General features: G+C 37.8%; 1 protein-coding gene across 1 annotated transcript in view; it reads right to left on the bottom strand.

Moving 5' to 3' along the window:
• Positions 1 to 13,566, bottom strand: part of PARD3B (par-3 family cell polarity regulator beta) — a 929,552-nt gene that overhangs the window by 438,962 nt on the left and 477,024 nt on the right. The window contains exon 5 of the mRNA XM_004426826.3: positions 5,770 to 5,858. Coding sequence (XP_004426883.2) covers positions 5,770 to 5,858 — 89 coding nt within the window. The remainder of the gene's footprint in view (positions 1 to 5,769; positions 5,859 to 13,566) is intronic.

Raw genomic sequence — 13,566 nt, 5'->3', positions numbered from 1 at the left:
ACTTGCCTTTCAATAAGGCATTGGTTGTATTCAATGGAACAATTCCAAATTTTCACCTCCTATTTTTTTTAGAGGCAGAAAAAGAAGTTACAAAGCCTGGAGAAAATGTATTACAGAAAGAATGGAAAGCATGACCCACCTAACCTACTCCAGATTAAGACAAGGATGAGCCAGAAACATTCACGGATGGTGTATATGACTGAAATATACAAGACATTGGGAGAATTTCAGTAATAAAGAGTGGAACTAACAAGTTTTTATGAAGATGAAAAATAATAACTGTGAACAATTATTGGCTTCTTTAACCCCAGAGAGAGAAAATAGAATTGCCAGAGGGAAAATGATCAAATTGAAGCAAACATCCCCATTATGGAAATTGTAAGCAGGTCTCTATTGTTTCCTATTTACATGAAAATGACCAGAAACTAGATGTCAAATTAAGAGCTACAGCTGCTACAAATGCTTTTCTGCTCCAAATTGAAAATGGTGAAATTTTGGCTCCTTGCTGGAAAGTTGAGAACAGCATTAAGAAAGCAAAATGCCTGATGAATTCACTCAGCATGAAGTATTCTCTAAATTATCAGCAATCTAAAACAAATATATTAAATATATTCTCATTCAGTGGATTAAGCTTATTTTTAATGTGTTTTTGTTGCAAACCTATTATCTCTAAGAACTGCAAAAAAAGAGCATGTCAGTTTCCAACATTGGCGGAATATGATGGAATTTCAAATCTGATAATAAATTTCAAATGAGTTTTGCTCAGATATTGCTGATATATTTAAAACTTGTTCAGTCAAGCAGGTTATATCAGAGACCTGGAATAAAAGTCAGAAACAAACAAATCCTAGAGTGATAATATCCTGCGATAAAATAGCTGCTTCTTTATACTTTCTGAGAATACAGACATTATATGAATATATGCATATGAAACACTATATACAAGTATGCATTCTAAGTCCAGAATATAAAACATTTGGTGGGCAGAGAAAGTTGTATAGCTTTTAATGGACCACAGAGCAATTATTTTTATATAATAACAGATTTATAGTGTATTCGCAGGTACTTGAGGAAGACTAAACCCAAAGCATTCACTTTCTAGGGTGACAGTACTGTTTCAAAGACTTCTAGAAACAGAGATTAACATCTTGTTTAACCATTGGAACTTTATTATCTCTACCTTTACAATGTATTTTTATAGTTTTGCACTTAAGAGTATAACACAAGTCCTTCCTAATAAATGTATTAAGTATCTTCACCCGAGGCACATGGACAGTATTTTTAACATTAAGACTAGTCAGCTCAGTAATAGGCCACTCGTTGAGGGTGAGGGAGGGACAGGACTGAGGACAGGGAGGGGGAGACTCCTTGTTTCAGAAGGAAATCATGATTAATTTATGAAATCAGATAGAAGTATCCTAGTGGTGGCTTTGAGTCAGGTGTCTGAGTAAATCATTTAAACCAAGACCAAAAGTATGAGGAAATTAAGATAAATTCCTAACAGAGTTGTTGGTTTAAAAAAGAGAGACAGAGAACATAACACGTACACATCATACATACAGTATCTGGCATACACAAAGAGTTCAATAACTATCAGCTATTAGTGTGATTATTGGTGCTTTCTGAGGAAACAAATAAGCTTATGGATTAAAAGTGAATAATCTATCTCAAACTTTCCAATTTTTCTCAATTGATTTCCTCAGTTGAGAAGACTTTTTTTAAAAAGCCTTCAATCCTCTAGGACTGAGGAACAAATTTTCTTCACGATTAGACTGCTGACATAGAGAAGACAATGGGTTGTAATAGATGGATGGAAGGCATTGGTTGGTGTTCCTCAGGGGCTGGGGCACAGATCTGTCATACGTAACGGTGTGAGAGACAGACTGTGGAGACAACCTCCAGGAGGAGAACCTGTTGATGACGCTGAAGTCTACTCGACGGTGAAATGTCTTGTTGACGAGAATATACTGAGTAAAACTCTAACAAAGAATTTGTTGTTGATGGTGATGGGATTCACTGAATCACCTGAACTCAACATATATTAATTGAGTAGTTCCAGAGAGAAAGTTCTGCAAGGGAAAAACAAAGACCAGTGCTTGAGGAGTTCATAACCTAGGGGTCAGGTTAAGACCAGCAACAAAAAATAACACAAAGCAACAGAAGGACAGAAGTAACAGCAGCATGTTCTCAATGCAAGTCAGCTGTTATTTGGGAGGCAGGGTGCTAACTGCCTCCTGGGCATTAGAACATGTACTCACATCAAGTGTATGAAGTAAACAGATCACTTCCATTTTACAAAAAGTAAACTGATGCTTAGAGAGGTGAGATCATTTGTCCAACATCACACCATTCATACAAGATAGAGGCAGGACTTAACTGGATTTACTGCATTCCAGAGCAGTAGTCTTTAAGCACTTTGACACGTGAGTTTCAAAGCAGAGGCACCTTCTGACGAGGTTCAGAGGAAGAGGGTACAGGCTAAGGCAGGGAAGCTGGGATCAGGAAAATTGTAGACAATGGAGTCGCTAAAGTTTTGGAACTAAGGAGCAGTGTGATAAATGCTGTGGTTCAGAAATATTTAGCTGGCAGTGATATGTGGGATCGATTAGGAAAGGGAAAAACAAGGGAGAGTTGTACTTGAGACAGGAATTAGTAAATCATTGCAATAATGGATCTGAGAGGCAATAAAGCATGAAAACACAGGGAAAGCTTCAAGATATTTTGAGAAGGACTCTGCCAATAATTTGCAAAACAAATGATATCAGAGGCAGCGGAGAAGATAGGAGAACACGTGATGGCGGTTTTAAGCCTGGAAGAAGAGGCCAGTCTGGAGGAGGCTGATTCGGGGAACTTTCAAGGAATAAGGTGAGGTAAGGAAAGAGACAGAAGTTAGAAACAAGGTGAAGATCTTCCTCACATATTGCTGGCTATTTAAAAAGAAGCTTACAGTGTAATTTTATTAAAAAAAAAACACCCAATAGAAACCTCTTGCTTCATTGTCTTCTTAAGATCAAAGTAAATCGAGCAGTGCTTCATAAGCAATGCATATTGTAAGACTATTTGGAGAACTTGCTCTAAATGTTATTTTTCTTTAAATAAAAATATTTGTGTTAATAATGCGGGAGCAGTTAATAGTTATGCTTATGATTCATGGAGCAATCCATTTGTTTTTTTTCCATTCAGTCACTCACTCAACAAATACACTGCTATTATGTTCCAAGTCCTGTAATATGTGTCAGGAATCCCTTGGGGGATTCGGAGACTTGTTTGGGAGAATGATGTTACAATAAACTGTAGTATGTGTGATGATGATAACTGCAATAGCAATTAATATTTATCCAGCCTTTCATTTAGCATTGTCCTAAGTGCAGTTGCCTATAATACGTCTCATTTAGTCTTCACAATAATCTATGTGATCACGATACCCATTTTCCATAAGAAAAAAAAAAACATTTTAAAGAAGTTAAATAATTAGTCCCAGGTTACATAGGTAGTGTTCAAACTCAGGACTTAACAAAATCCAAAGGTTTTGGAACTAAGGAATTGTTTGATAAATACTGTGGTTTAGAAAATTTTATCCAGTAGTGATACGTGGGATCAATTAGAATAAGGAGATTGAGACTCAAGAGACGAGAGAGAAGGTTATGACAATAGTCTAACTGAGAGATAACAAAGGCCGGAGCAATGAATATGGGAATTAAAACAAAAGAACAGATGCAAGACATTTCAAGATGGATTCTGCAAATAATTTATTTATCTTCTACTCAATCTGCATGGAAGTAAACCCAATGTCCTCTGCTTGAGCCAAGCTCCGTGGGATATCAGACCATCCTTGCCCAGGAGAATATCCACCAAGTAACACAGCTCTAAGTGGCTCTTAATTTCTCTCCAGTTGCTTCTTCATTATCCCATACCTGCTAGAACCAATGTCCTCTCATAGAACTGTCATCTCCAAGCTTTCCCCTGCTTGCTGTCCATTCCGTGCTGTTAAGATCCCTCTCATCCTTCCCCACCCAAGAGCCTGCAAGTGCTGGCAGTCTGCCCTCACTCTGCTTTCTGAACTTGGCCTCAAACTGACTTCAGCTGACTTCTCCTACACTGGAATTGTCTTAGCCCTCATTATATAGGATGAAACAAAACACCAAGGAATCAGGGAAGGTGCACACAGCGGGTAACACTGGAGTCAGAGGATTTGGACACAAGGGTGGTGGATATAGATCGGGTCTCTAAAAGTTACTTAATTGTTCTGAATTGCAATTCCTTAGCCTACTAAAGGTGATGATAAACTTCACATGAAAAGGCGGTTTTGATAATCAAACTATACATATATATTTTTTAATAAAAGAATATTATTTTTTAAAAATCCTATATGCTATTTCTCTCAATTCCTTCTTCCTGAAGAAAGCTGAGCTGATTTGTTCATGCAGCCATAAACCAAATAATTGTTCACAGCTATCCCCACAACATTTAGCCAAGATGTTAGCAAACTGCTCAAAAAGCTAACGTTAAAAAAATGAAATTAAAGGCAAACAGAATAAGAGTATTATATTCATTATGTCTACCTCCAAAACCAATTTTATCAAGCTTCTAAAAAGACAGTGCCCTGGAGATTTTCTGTACCAAACTTTTAGTATTGTGCAGCTCATTAATCAAAGAAACATAATCTAAATAAAGAGTAACTATGTCATATGGCTATAAATTATTAGCTTGAGGAAAATCCACAGTAAAGCAATGTGATAAAGAATGATCACATTTTTTTGAAAGTAAATTCCATGTAAAATGCTTGGTACCTATTTGTAACTGGACTGAATGAAAGAAATATGTTGACCAATGAATGATGAATGACCATCAACCTAAGAAGCATCACTTTCTAGTGCTGAAGCCAACAATCTACTGAACATGGAATTACCTTCCTTATGCAAAATTTGAAGCAACTTAGAAAAAAATGATAATAATGACAATGATGGTGATGATGATAATAATAATAGAAATGATGATGATAACAATAGCAGTCATAGTGACAGCAGCAAATACTCACAGGGCTTACTCTGAGCCAGGCACTGTTCAATATATTCAGTTAATATATGCTTTACATAAATTAACTCATTTAATCTTCACACCAACTCTCTGAAAAAGGTTTTAATATTATTTCCATCTTACAGACCTAATGCAAAGGGACATGAGTGATGTGCCTAAGCTCATGGAACTAGTCAGCAGCAGGGCTGGGATTTGAACCCAAGCAGTTGTTAGGGCAGAAGTGGAAATGAGGGCAGAGCAAAGGCAGTCCTGGTAAGCACGAGAGTAGCTGACTTTGTATAATGAGTTACTTACATTAAAAACATGAAAAATCCTGGTTGATAGGCTAGATCCATTTTATATACATCAAGTAAAATTTTGCAAGATTATGAAAACACAATGCAAAGCAATACTCGAAGAGCCAATGTCAAAGTAGAACCCTCAACTACAGTGAACTCTGAAATGTTCACCTTAAACTGCTGTTCAAAGAGAAGAAAAGAGCAATTAAGAAATCCAGGCTACAGGAGAGTTGGAAGGATTGAGGCTCATTCGTACATATATTTGTCGGGAAGTTCTTATATCATGTGAAGAAAATGAGAGGAAAGAGCAATTAAGTAATTAATTTAAGAACTGGGACAGGTTTCACTATTCTACTTATCTTGATCTTTCATATAAAATAAAAAGAACTATAAACTATTAAAGAGACAAACATTAAATTGAAATAAAATATTCTTATTCACATAAAGAGAATACCTCAATGCATCCTTAGTTTTTGGCGATGTCAGTAGTTCTGTCTGTACACCATTCATACCTTCTCCATCTTCTAAGTTCTGTGTGGAATCCTGTAGCGAAACAAACGCGTAAGGATGTGGATGCTGTGCATACAGAATTGAAAATTTGAATAAAATGTCTCCACATGAGGGAGTAAATGGTTTTACTCTGGGTATATACAGTCAGCTCCGATTTCTTTGAAGACTGGAAACTGGTGTTAATCTTTTCAGTGCTTTCAATGTTCTTTTCTCTCCTGTTTGGTTTCTGAAATACTCCAATGGGCCATTTACACAAGGCAGCATGTTAAGAGCTCCGAATACATCATTTAGCTTCCTGCTACTCAACCCTAGGCTTTGGGGACTGAGTGTTTCAAATCAGCAGGGAAAAGGGGAACCAAAGAGAAGGTTCCATTGACAGGTGGTGATGGATGGGCTTTAATGCACCGCACTTGCTTGCACCCCCCGGTGACACTAAAAATATAAAGCAAAGTTGCCTGGCAAGGTCACTTCCGTCACTGGAAATATTGCAAGAAAAGAAATCTGGAGTTCTCACTTTGTCACAAGACTTTGATTCTGAGGATGATCTTCAGCACAGGGAAACTAAAAGCAACTGTTTAATTTCTAAAATGGTAAACCCTCTTCCACTACAGAGAGGTAAGAGGGTCAGAGAGGTCTTTTACTCCAGGACAGGGGCAAAGTTGAGTCAGATGTACATAGAGGAGAGAATAGATTCTAGAAAGCAAGCCTGATTTAGATTCTCATTCATGTAGGACATTAGTTCTCCGGTAGGCTTTGGAACTGTACTCTAAGAGTAATTCCGCAGATCCACTACTCTTCAGAAGCAGGGTCACAAATCAATAGTGTTCGTCATGGACTCAGAATTCACTGAAACAACCAACCACGTTATCAACAGCCACACCTAGAAACAGAGCATTCATCGATCTGAATGCACCATTTCAACCAAAAAAAGACAATACATGAGTTAAGAAGTTGAACACAAAGGAATTAGGTTAATATCTTAAAGAAAACAAGACATGGAGCCAAAACTCAAGCAGTTTGTCATAACGAATTGATGTAAAAAAATGTATTTCACTTTTAGACTGAGTAGCAACATTTCATGTAGGGTTGGTGGTTTTGTGAAGGACTTGGTCTACACTAGATCTTTTTTTTTTTTTTTCCCAATTTTCTTTGTCCTCTCCACAGGAATAAAGAGAGAGAAAAAAATCCACAAAGTTAAAGAACACTTTTTAGTTTAAGGCACCAAATCTTAAGCGTTGAAAGCTTTCGCACATTCCTATTACGAAGGGCTTCATATATGCTCACAGAGAAAAGAGACAGGGTTGGGCACATTACTAAAATACTTAGGTAGACAATTTAACAAAATATCTGAATTTGTGACTATCACACACATCAGAACATTCGATGACTGCATTTACGCCAAAATCATTAACTTTCTTATCTGTCTCTCTTACCCAAGAGGGAACTGCATGCAGGGTGAAGGCATGCCTAGTCCTGTATGTCGAACACACAACGCACAGAGTTCTTGTAGTGAACACTAATGGGTAAATGAGCTGACTGCTATTGTGTTAGTTTTCTAATGCTGTGTAATAAATTATCCCAACATTTAATGGATTAAAAAAATAAACGCTCTCTCATAGTTTTTGGATGTGAGAGATTGAGAAGTGGCTGGGTAGGCAGTTCTGGGCCGGAATCCCTCAGGGGGTGCTGTCAAGACATCAGCAGGGCTGCAGCTGCACTCATCTAACGGCAGGACTGGGGCTTTAAGAGCTACTATTTTGTTCTTACAAAAGTTTTATTATAACATAATTCACATAACATTAAATTCACTCTTTTAAAAAGTACAATTCAGTCACTTTTAGCTTATTCACAGAGTTTTGCAACTATCACCACTATCTAATTTTAGAACAATTTCAAACCACCCAAAAGAATCCCCATAACCATTAACCATTGCTCCGTTCTTCCTGCGCACCAGCTCCCCCTACCCCAGCCCCTGGCAATCGTTAATCTGTTTTCTGTCTCTAAGGATTTACCTATTCTGAACATTTTATATAAACAGAGTCATAAGATATATAGCTTCTGTCACTTAGCATGATGTTCTCAGGGACCATTCATGTTGTAGCACGTATCAGTATTTCATCACAGTTTATGGCCAAATAATACTCCTTTGTATGGCTAGACCCCATTTTGTTTACCCATTCATCACTTGATGGGCATTTGGGTTGTTTTCACTTTTGTTGATTATGAATAATGTTGCTATGAACATTAAAATAATGTTCAATTGTGAAATAATGCTGCTAAGAACAAGAAGTTCTTGTGTGGACATATGTTTTCAATTCTCTTGGGTATATGCCTAGGGGTAGAATTGTTGGGTCATGTGGTAACTCTATGTTTAACATTTTGAGAAACTGCTGTACTATTTCCAGAGTGTCTGCCCCATTTTACATTCCCATCAGCAATACATGAGGGCTCCAATTTCTCCAATCCTCGTCAATACTTGATAATTTCTTTTTAAAAAAAATTGTAACCATTACAGTGGGTGTGAGGTGGTTTTGGTTTGCACATCCCTAATGACTAATGATCTGCATTTCCCTAAGGACTAATGATGCTGAGCATCTTTTCATGTGATTATTGGACTTTTGTACATCTTCTTTGGAGAAATGTCTAATTATTTGCCTTTTTGTTATTGAGTTGTAAAAGTTCTTTAAATATTCTGTATACAGATTCCTTATCAGATATATGATTTGCCAATATTTTCTCCCATTCTGTGGGCTGCCTTTTCACTTTCTTGATGTGCCCTTTGAAGCACAAAAGTTTTTAATTTTAATGAAATTCAATTATCTACTTTTTCTTTTGTTGCTGGTGATGTATCTAAGAAACATTGCCTAGTACAAGGTCTCGAAGATTTACTCCTATATTTTCTTCTAAGAGTTTTGTAGTATTTGCTCTTACATTTAGGCCTAATACCATTTTCAGTTAATTTTTAATTAAGGTAACTGTGTAAGGTAGGGGTCCAACTTCATTATTTGCATGTGGATATCTAGTTGTGCCAGCATCACTTGTTGAAAAGACTATTTTTGCCCAATGAGTTGTCTTAACACCCTTTTCAAAACTCAGTTCACCAAAAACATACGGGTTTATATCTGGACTCTAAACTCCATTCCGCTCATCTATATTTGTATCCTATGTCAGTGCTACACAGTCTTGATTATCACAGCGTTGTACTAAGTTTTGAAATCAGGAAGTGAGACTTCTCCAAATTTGTTCTTTTCCAAATTTGTTTTGGCTAGTCTGGGTCCCTTGCATTTTCATATGAATTTTAGAATCAGAGTGTCTTTTTTCCTACAAAAAAGCTAGCTGGGTTTTGATAAGGATTGCATTGAATCTGTAGATCAATTTAGGAGTATTACTATCTTAACAATATAAAGTCTTCTAATCCATGAACAGTTAACAGTGACAGTTAATTATAATAAATATTCTTTTTGGCTGTGTAATTATGCATAGATATATATCCTCAGGATGTCAAAGAAAAAATTGGGATATTTGTTATAAAGTTTTAACTGTCTATTTTTGCCTCTTTACTCCCTATTCCAAGTGGAATTTTCTTCTTGATCCCTTGCCAAGAAAATAACATACTTTCTGGTTCAAATCAACATTCTGCAAGGTGAAAAGGACTTTTTTTCTAGTTCTAGTTAGATGGTAAGTAAAGGTTCTATTCATGTCAACAACATACTTAATACACCGAATATATTGAAATGTCAATTAGAATTTGAAAGGAATGTTGGGCCAATTACAATGTGCTAATCTGCTCAAGGGTAATTCTGAACTGACTACAGTTTTATAGCAATCATGTCAATAACTACAGACTTAAAAAAGAACACAGAGATTCATAGACATATATCTAAGATGAGAGTTCTACTATTTTAAAAGTAGCATCAAAAATTCTTTGCCTTGCTACAGCTATCAAAGGGCAGTAACCATAGTTTATCATCTCAACTAATGGGCAGTGTCTGTTCACTTGCCAAAATCATTTCTATATACTGCAGTAACAGAATTCTTTGCTATTCTCTAGAGATGGGGCAGGCAGACAGGTGCTCAGGGCATCCTGCGAGCACACAAAGCCAATTCTGGATTGCCTTCAACAACCCTGGAGCCGTGCAGTGCTTCAAGACCCACAGACAACGGCAGCTTGTTTCTTAACAAGGTCCATTAAACCAATTTTTCCAGGAATTATAATTGAGAAGCAATAATTTAGGAGCACTTAGAGTTTTCCTTCACTAAATTACATGGTGAAATGAAGAGTCACGAAATCACACATATCTAAAAAGGAAAATGATATTTTTTCTCATAGCTTACTTAAATAACTTGCAGAAAAATCTGTAAAATCATCACTTTTAAATTTGGAAATAAAAGGGCAAAAATAATCTGATTATGAAGAGCTAGAGGCATCAACAACTGGAGTAAACAAGTTCTTCAACTTTAGTCTTGAGAAGTATTAACTATGTGATTTCAGATCCTCCAACTTTCCTCTAGAAAACAGAATGGTTTGAGAAGCTCTATATTTAATTTTATTGGTAAAATTATTACAATTTATATTTTAATGTTAACTTCAAACAAAGTGAGAGATGTGACCAGGTGTATAGACCGTAAGGGTGTAAAGCTATTTCAAAATGTATTTTGTCTTTCCCTTTTGCGCAATTACAATCCTTTGCTCTCTAATAAAGTTCAGCAGGAGGTCGTGTCTTGCCAACCAGAAAGAGATCTTTAAGAAGCTGTCCTGGGGCCAGCCCCGTGGCTTAGCTGTTAAGTGCGCGCGCTCCGCTACTGGCGGCCCGGGTTCGGATCCTGGGCGCGCACCGACACACCGCTTCTCCGGCCATGCTGGGGCCGCATCCCACATACAGCAACTAGAAGGATGTGCAACTACGACATACAACTATCTGCTGGGGCTTTGGGGAACAAAAAAAAAGGAGGAGGATTGGCAATAGATGTTAGCTCAGAGCCGGTCTTCCTCAGCAAAAAGAGGAGGATTAGCACAGATGTTAGCGCAGGGCTGATCTTCCTCACAAAAAAATTAAAAAAAAAAAAAAAAAGAAGAAGCTGTCCTTTACCTCTCTGAGCAGGGAACATATCATATGTGGCTCTCACAACAGACAAGTTTAATTACTACAATTTTTAAAAAGTGAACCTTTTTAGCAACACTTTCAGGATCATAGGAGCATTTCTGACAGCCAGAATGAATTGGATTTAAACATCACCTCGCTATTTTTAGCTTTAAAATCAACACTTACATAAATATTCCCAAACCAATTAGCAGCAGCTGGAAAGTAAGGTGTTTACATTGAGTTAGCACGGCTCTAACAACTCCAAGTGCTCCCCGGCTGCATGGAGGGGCCCCGCACCCGGTGGGTGCCCTCACTCCGGGGTGATCATGGTGTTGGCACCACGCTCTCATTTCATGTGTCACACTTGGCCTAAGTCACTGATGTCATACAGGGAGGTGTATTCGTTATGCAGCCTCATTAAGTTATACATCTCCAAACAGACTTAACACCCTGGATAAAACTTTCTGGGAGAAAATGCTACCCAAATTCTCATCGCTTTTCCCTAGGCGACCACAGCTATAAAACAACATTAAAAACAGTTTTACAGCTCAGTTCCTCACCTCTCAGATGAGAACTAAAATAGATGTCCTGTTATTAACAGATGTCTCCCTTTGACTTACAGGTGAAAATATATGGCTTTGATTTTTTTTTTCCCCGAATGCATTTTAGCTATATTTGAAACCACTTGCCCACAAAATTTTAACTGCAACTGAGTTATGTTTCAAAAGCTCAGGCGCATTTTAAAGCAAGATTTGCATTCTGAAAAGTCAACTGTGAGTTTCTTTTGAAATTGCACATGAATTTTAGAATGAGACTAATAGAAAAATTATACAGAGACAATTTGAACACCAGGTTACATGCCTGGTGCTCATACATAAACATAATGTAAATTTTAAAATTAAAATTCTGGGCATAATTTCAGAATATTTGTTTTTACTTTTTAGAACTAGAACACCTGTGCTAAAGTAAAAACAAGTTGTGTTTGATAAGCACACATCTGAAATGAACATGCATTTTGGTGGTCAAGGCCTGTTATTCAAACTTGACCTGATACATATTCTTCATGCCTGGCCACGCCTTGCCATAGGAAATCTGTCAGTTGGCTTCACAGATGCTACCCTGAAGGGTTTCCGTCCTAGCAATTTAACGTGCCCCTAATTTATTTTATGTATATATACAAAATATAGGTAAATATTATATAAATAATATATATTAGATTGTATATCTGTATATCTAGAAATTGGCAAGATAATTGGAGAACCAAAAAGTGATAAATTACAAGTTTCTTGAGCATAAGGACTGTGTTTTATTTATCTTACTTTAACAGAGGTGCTCACACTGTGGCGTGGATAGGAATCACCTGGGGCCTGTGAAACAGGGGGTGCTGGGGCACCCCGAGGCTCTGACGGAGCAGGTCTGGGGGAGGCTGTGAGCTTGCGTCTCTAACAACCTCCTGAAGCTGCCAGCCAAGGAGCCTCACTTTGAAGACACTGCACCACAGTAACGACTGCAGGTCCTCAGAGATTCTGGACAATGTTAACTGAGCCCCGGAAGGAAGGGAGCTGATGAGCTGGTCGAGCCCGCTCATTTCAGAGCTACGGACACAGAGACCCAGAAAGGGGAGGTGCCCACCCCTCTTACTTCCTGTGACAGGGACAAAGCCAGGATCCAGGGCTCCTGACTCTCAGTTCAGAGCTCTTTCTGTGACCATGGTCAGTACTTGCTGACTTAATGAATGCTGACCTTATCATTCCTTTTATGGATCTTTTTTTCTTTCAATCACGTTAACAAAAACTCTAATAATGTCTTGGGTATACTTTACCTTTCTTTGTTTTCTTTATTTTTTTTGCTGAGAAAGATTCGCCCTGAGCCAACGTCCATCGCCAATCTTCCTCTTTTTTTGCTTGAGGAACATTAGCCCTGAGCTAACATCTGTGCCAGTCTTCCTCTATTCTGCCTGTGGGTTGCCACAGCATGGCTGAGTGGTGTAGGTCTGCGTCTGGGATCTGAACCCCCAAACCTGGGCCACCAAAGTGGAGTGTGCAGAACTTCAACCACTTGGCCATGGGGTGGCCCTTACTTTACCTTTCTTTTGAAGATCTCAAAACATTTCACACATATAATCCTAAATAATTTCTTGGCATTCCATTCCAATTTTACACATGGACGTATTCAAGTACAAAAAAGATAAACGTCTTGTTCAAGGAGAAACTAAGGGTCAAAGAAAGAACCAAGATTACTTGGGACCCATGTCTCCTAAGATTTAGGTCTGCATGCAAGCATGGTAAATATATTGACCTTGTAATGTCTCTTAGCTACTGATTTTAGGCAAACAAGATGGGGAAATGATATCATATCATGAAACATTAAAAGAAATGATTTACATGAAAAACTAACAAGAGTTTCATTATTCTAGAGACTGAGCTCTAATTGCATTTTTTAAATAAAAAGTTATTTTTGGGGGGAGCGGGCACAGTCACACAGTGGTTAAGTTCAGCGTGCTCTGCTTTGGTGGCCAAGGGTTCACGGGTTCAGATCCTGGGCATGGACCTACACCACTCATCAAGCCATGCTGTGGCAGCATCCCACATACAAAATAGAGGATCATTGGTACAGATGTTAGCTCAGGGACCATCTTCCTCAAACAAAAAGAGGAA

Source organism: Ceratotherium simum, chromosome 9, assembly GCF_057802395.1.
Source record: "Ceratotherium simum simum isolate JZ-2026a chromosome 9, ASM5780239v1, whole genome shotgun sequence".
NCBI classification, from domain to species: domain Eukaryota; kingdom Metazoa; phylum Chordata; class Mammalia; order Perissodactyla; family Rhinocerotidae; genus Ceratotherium; species Ceratotherium simum.
This window is presented reverse-complemented; position numbering and strand designations above follow the sequence as displayed.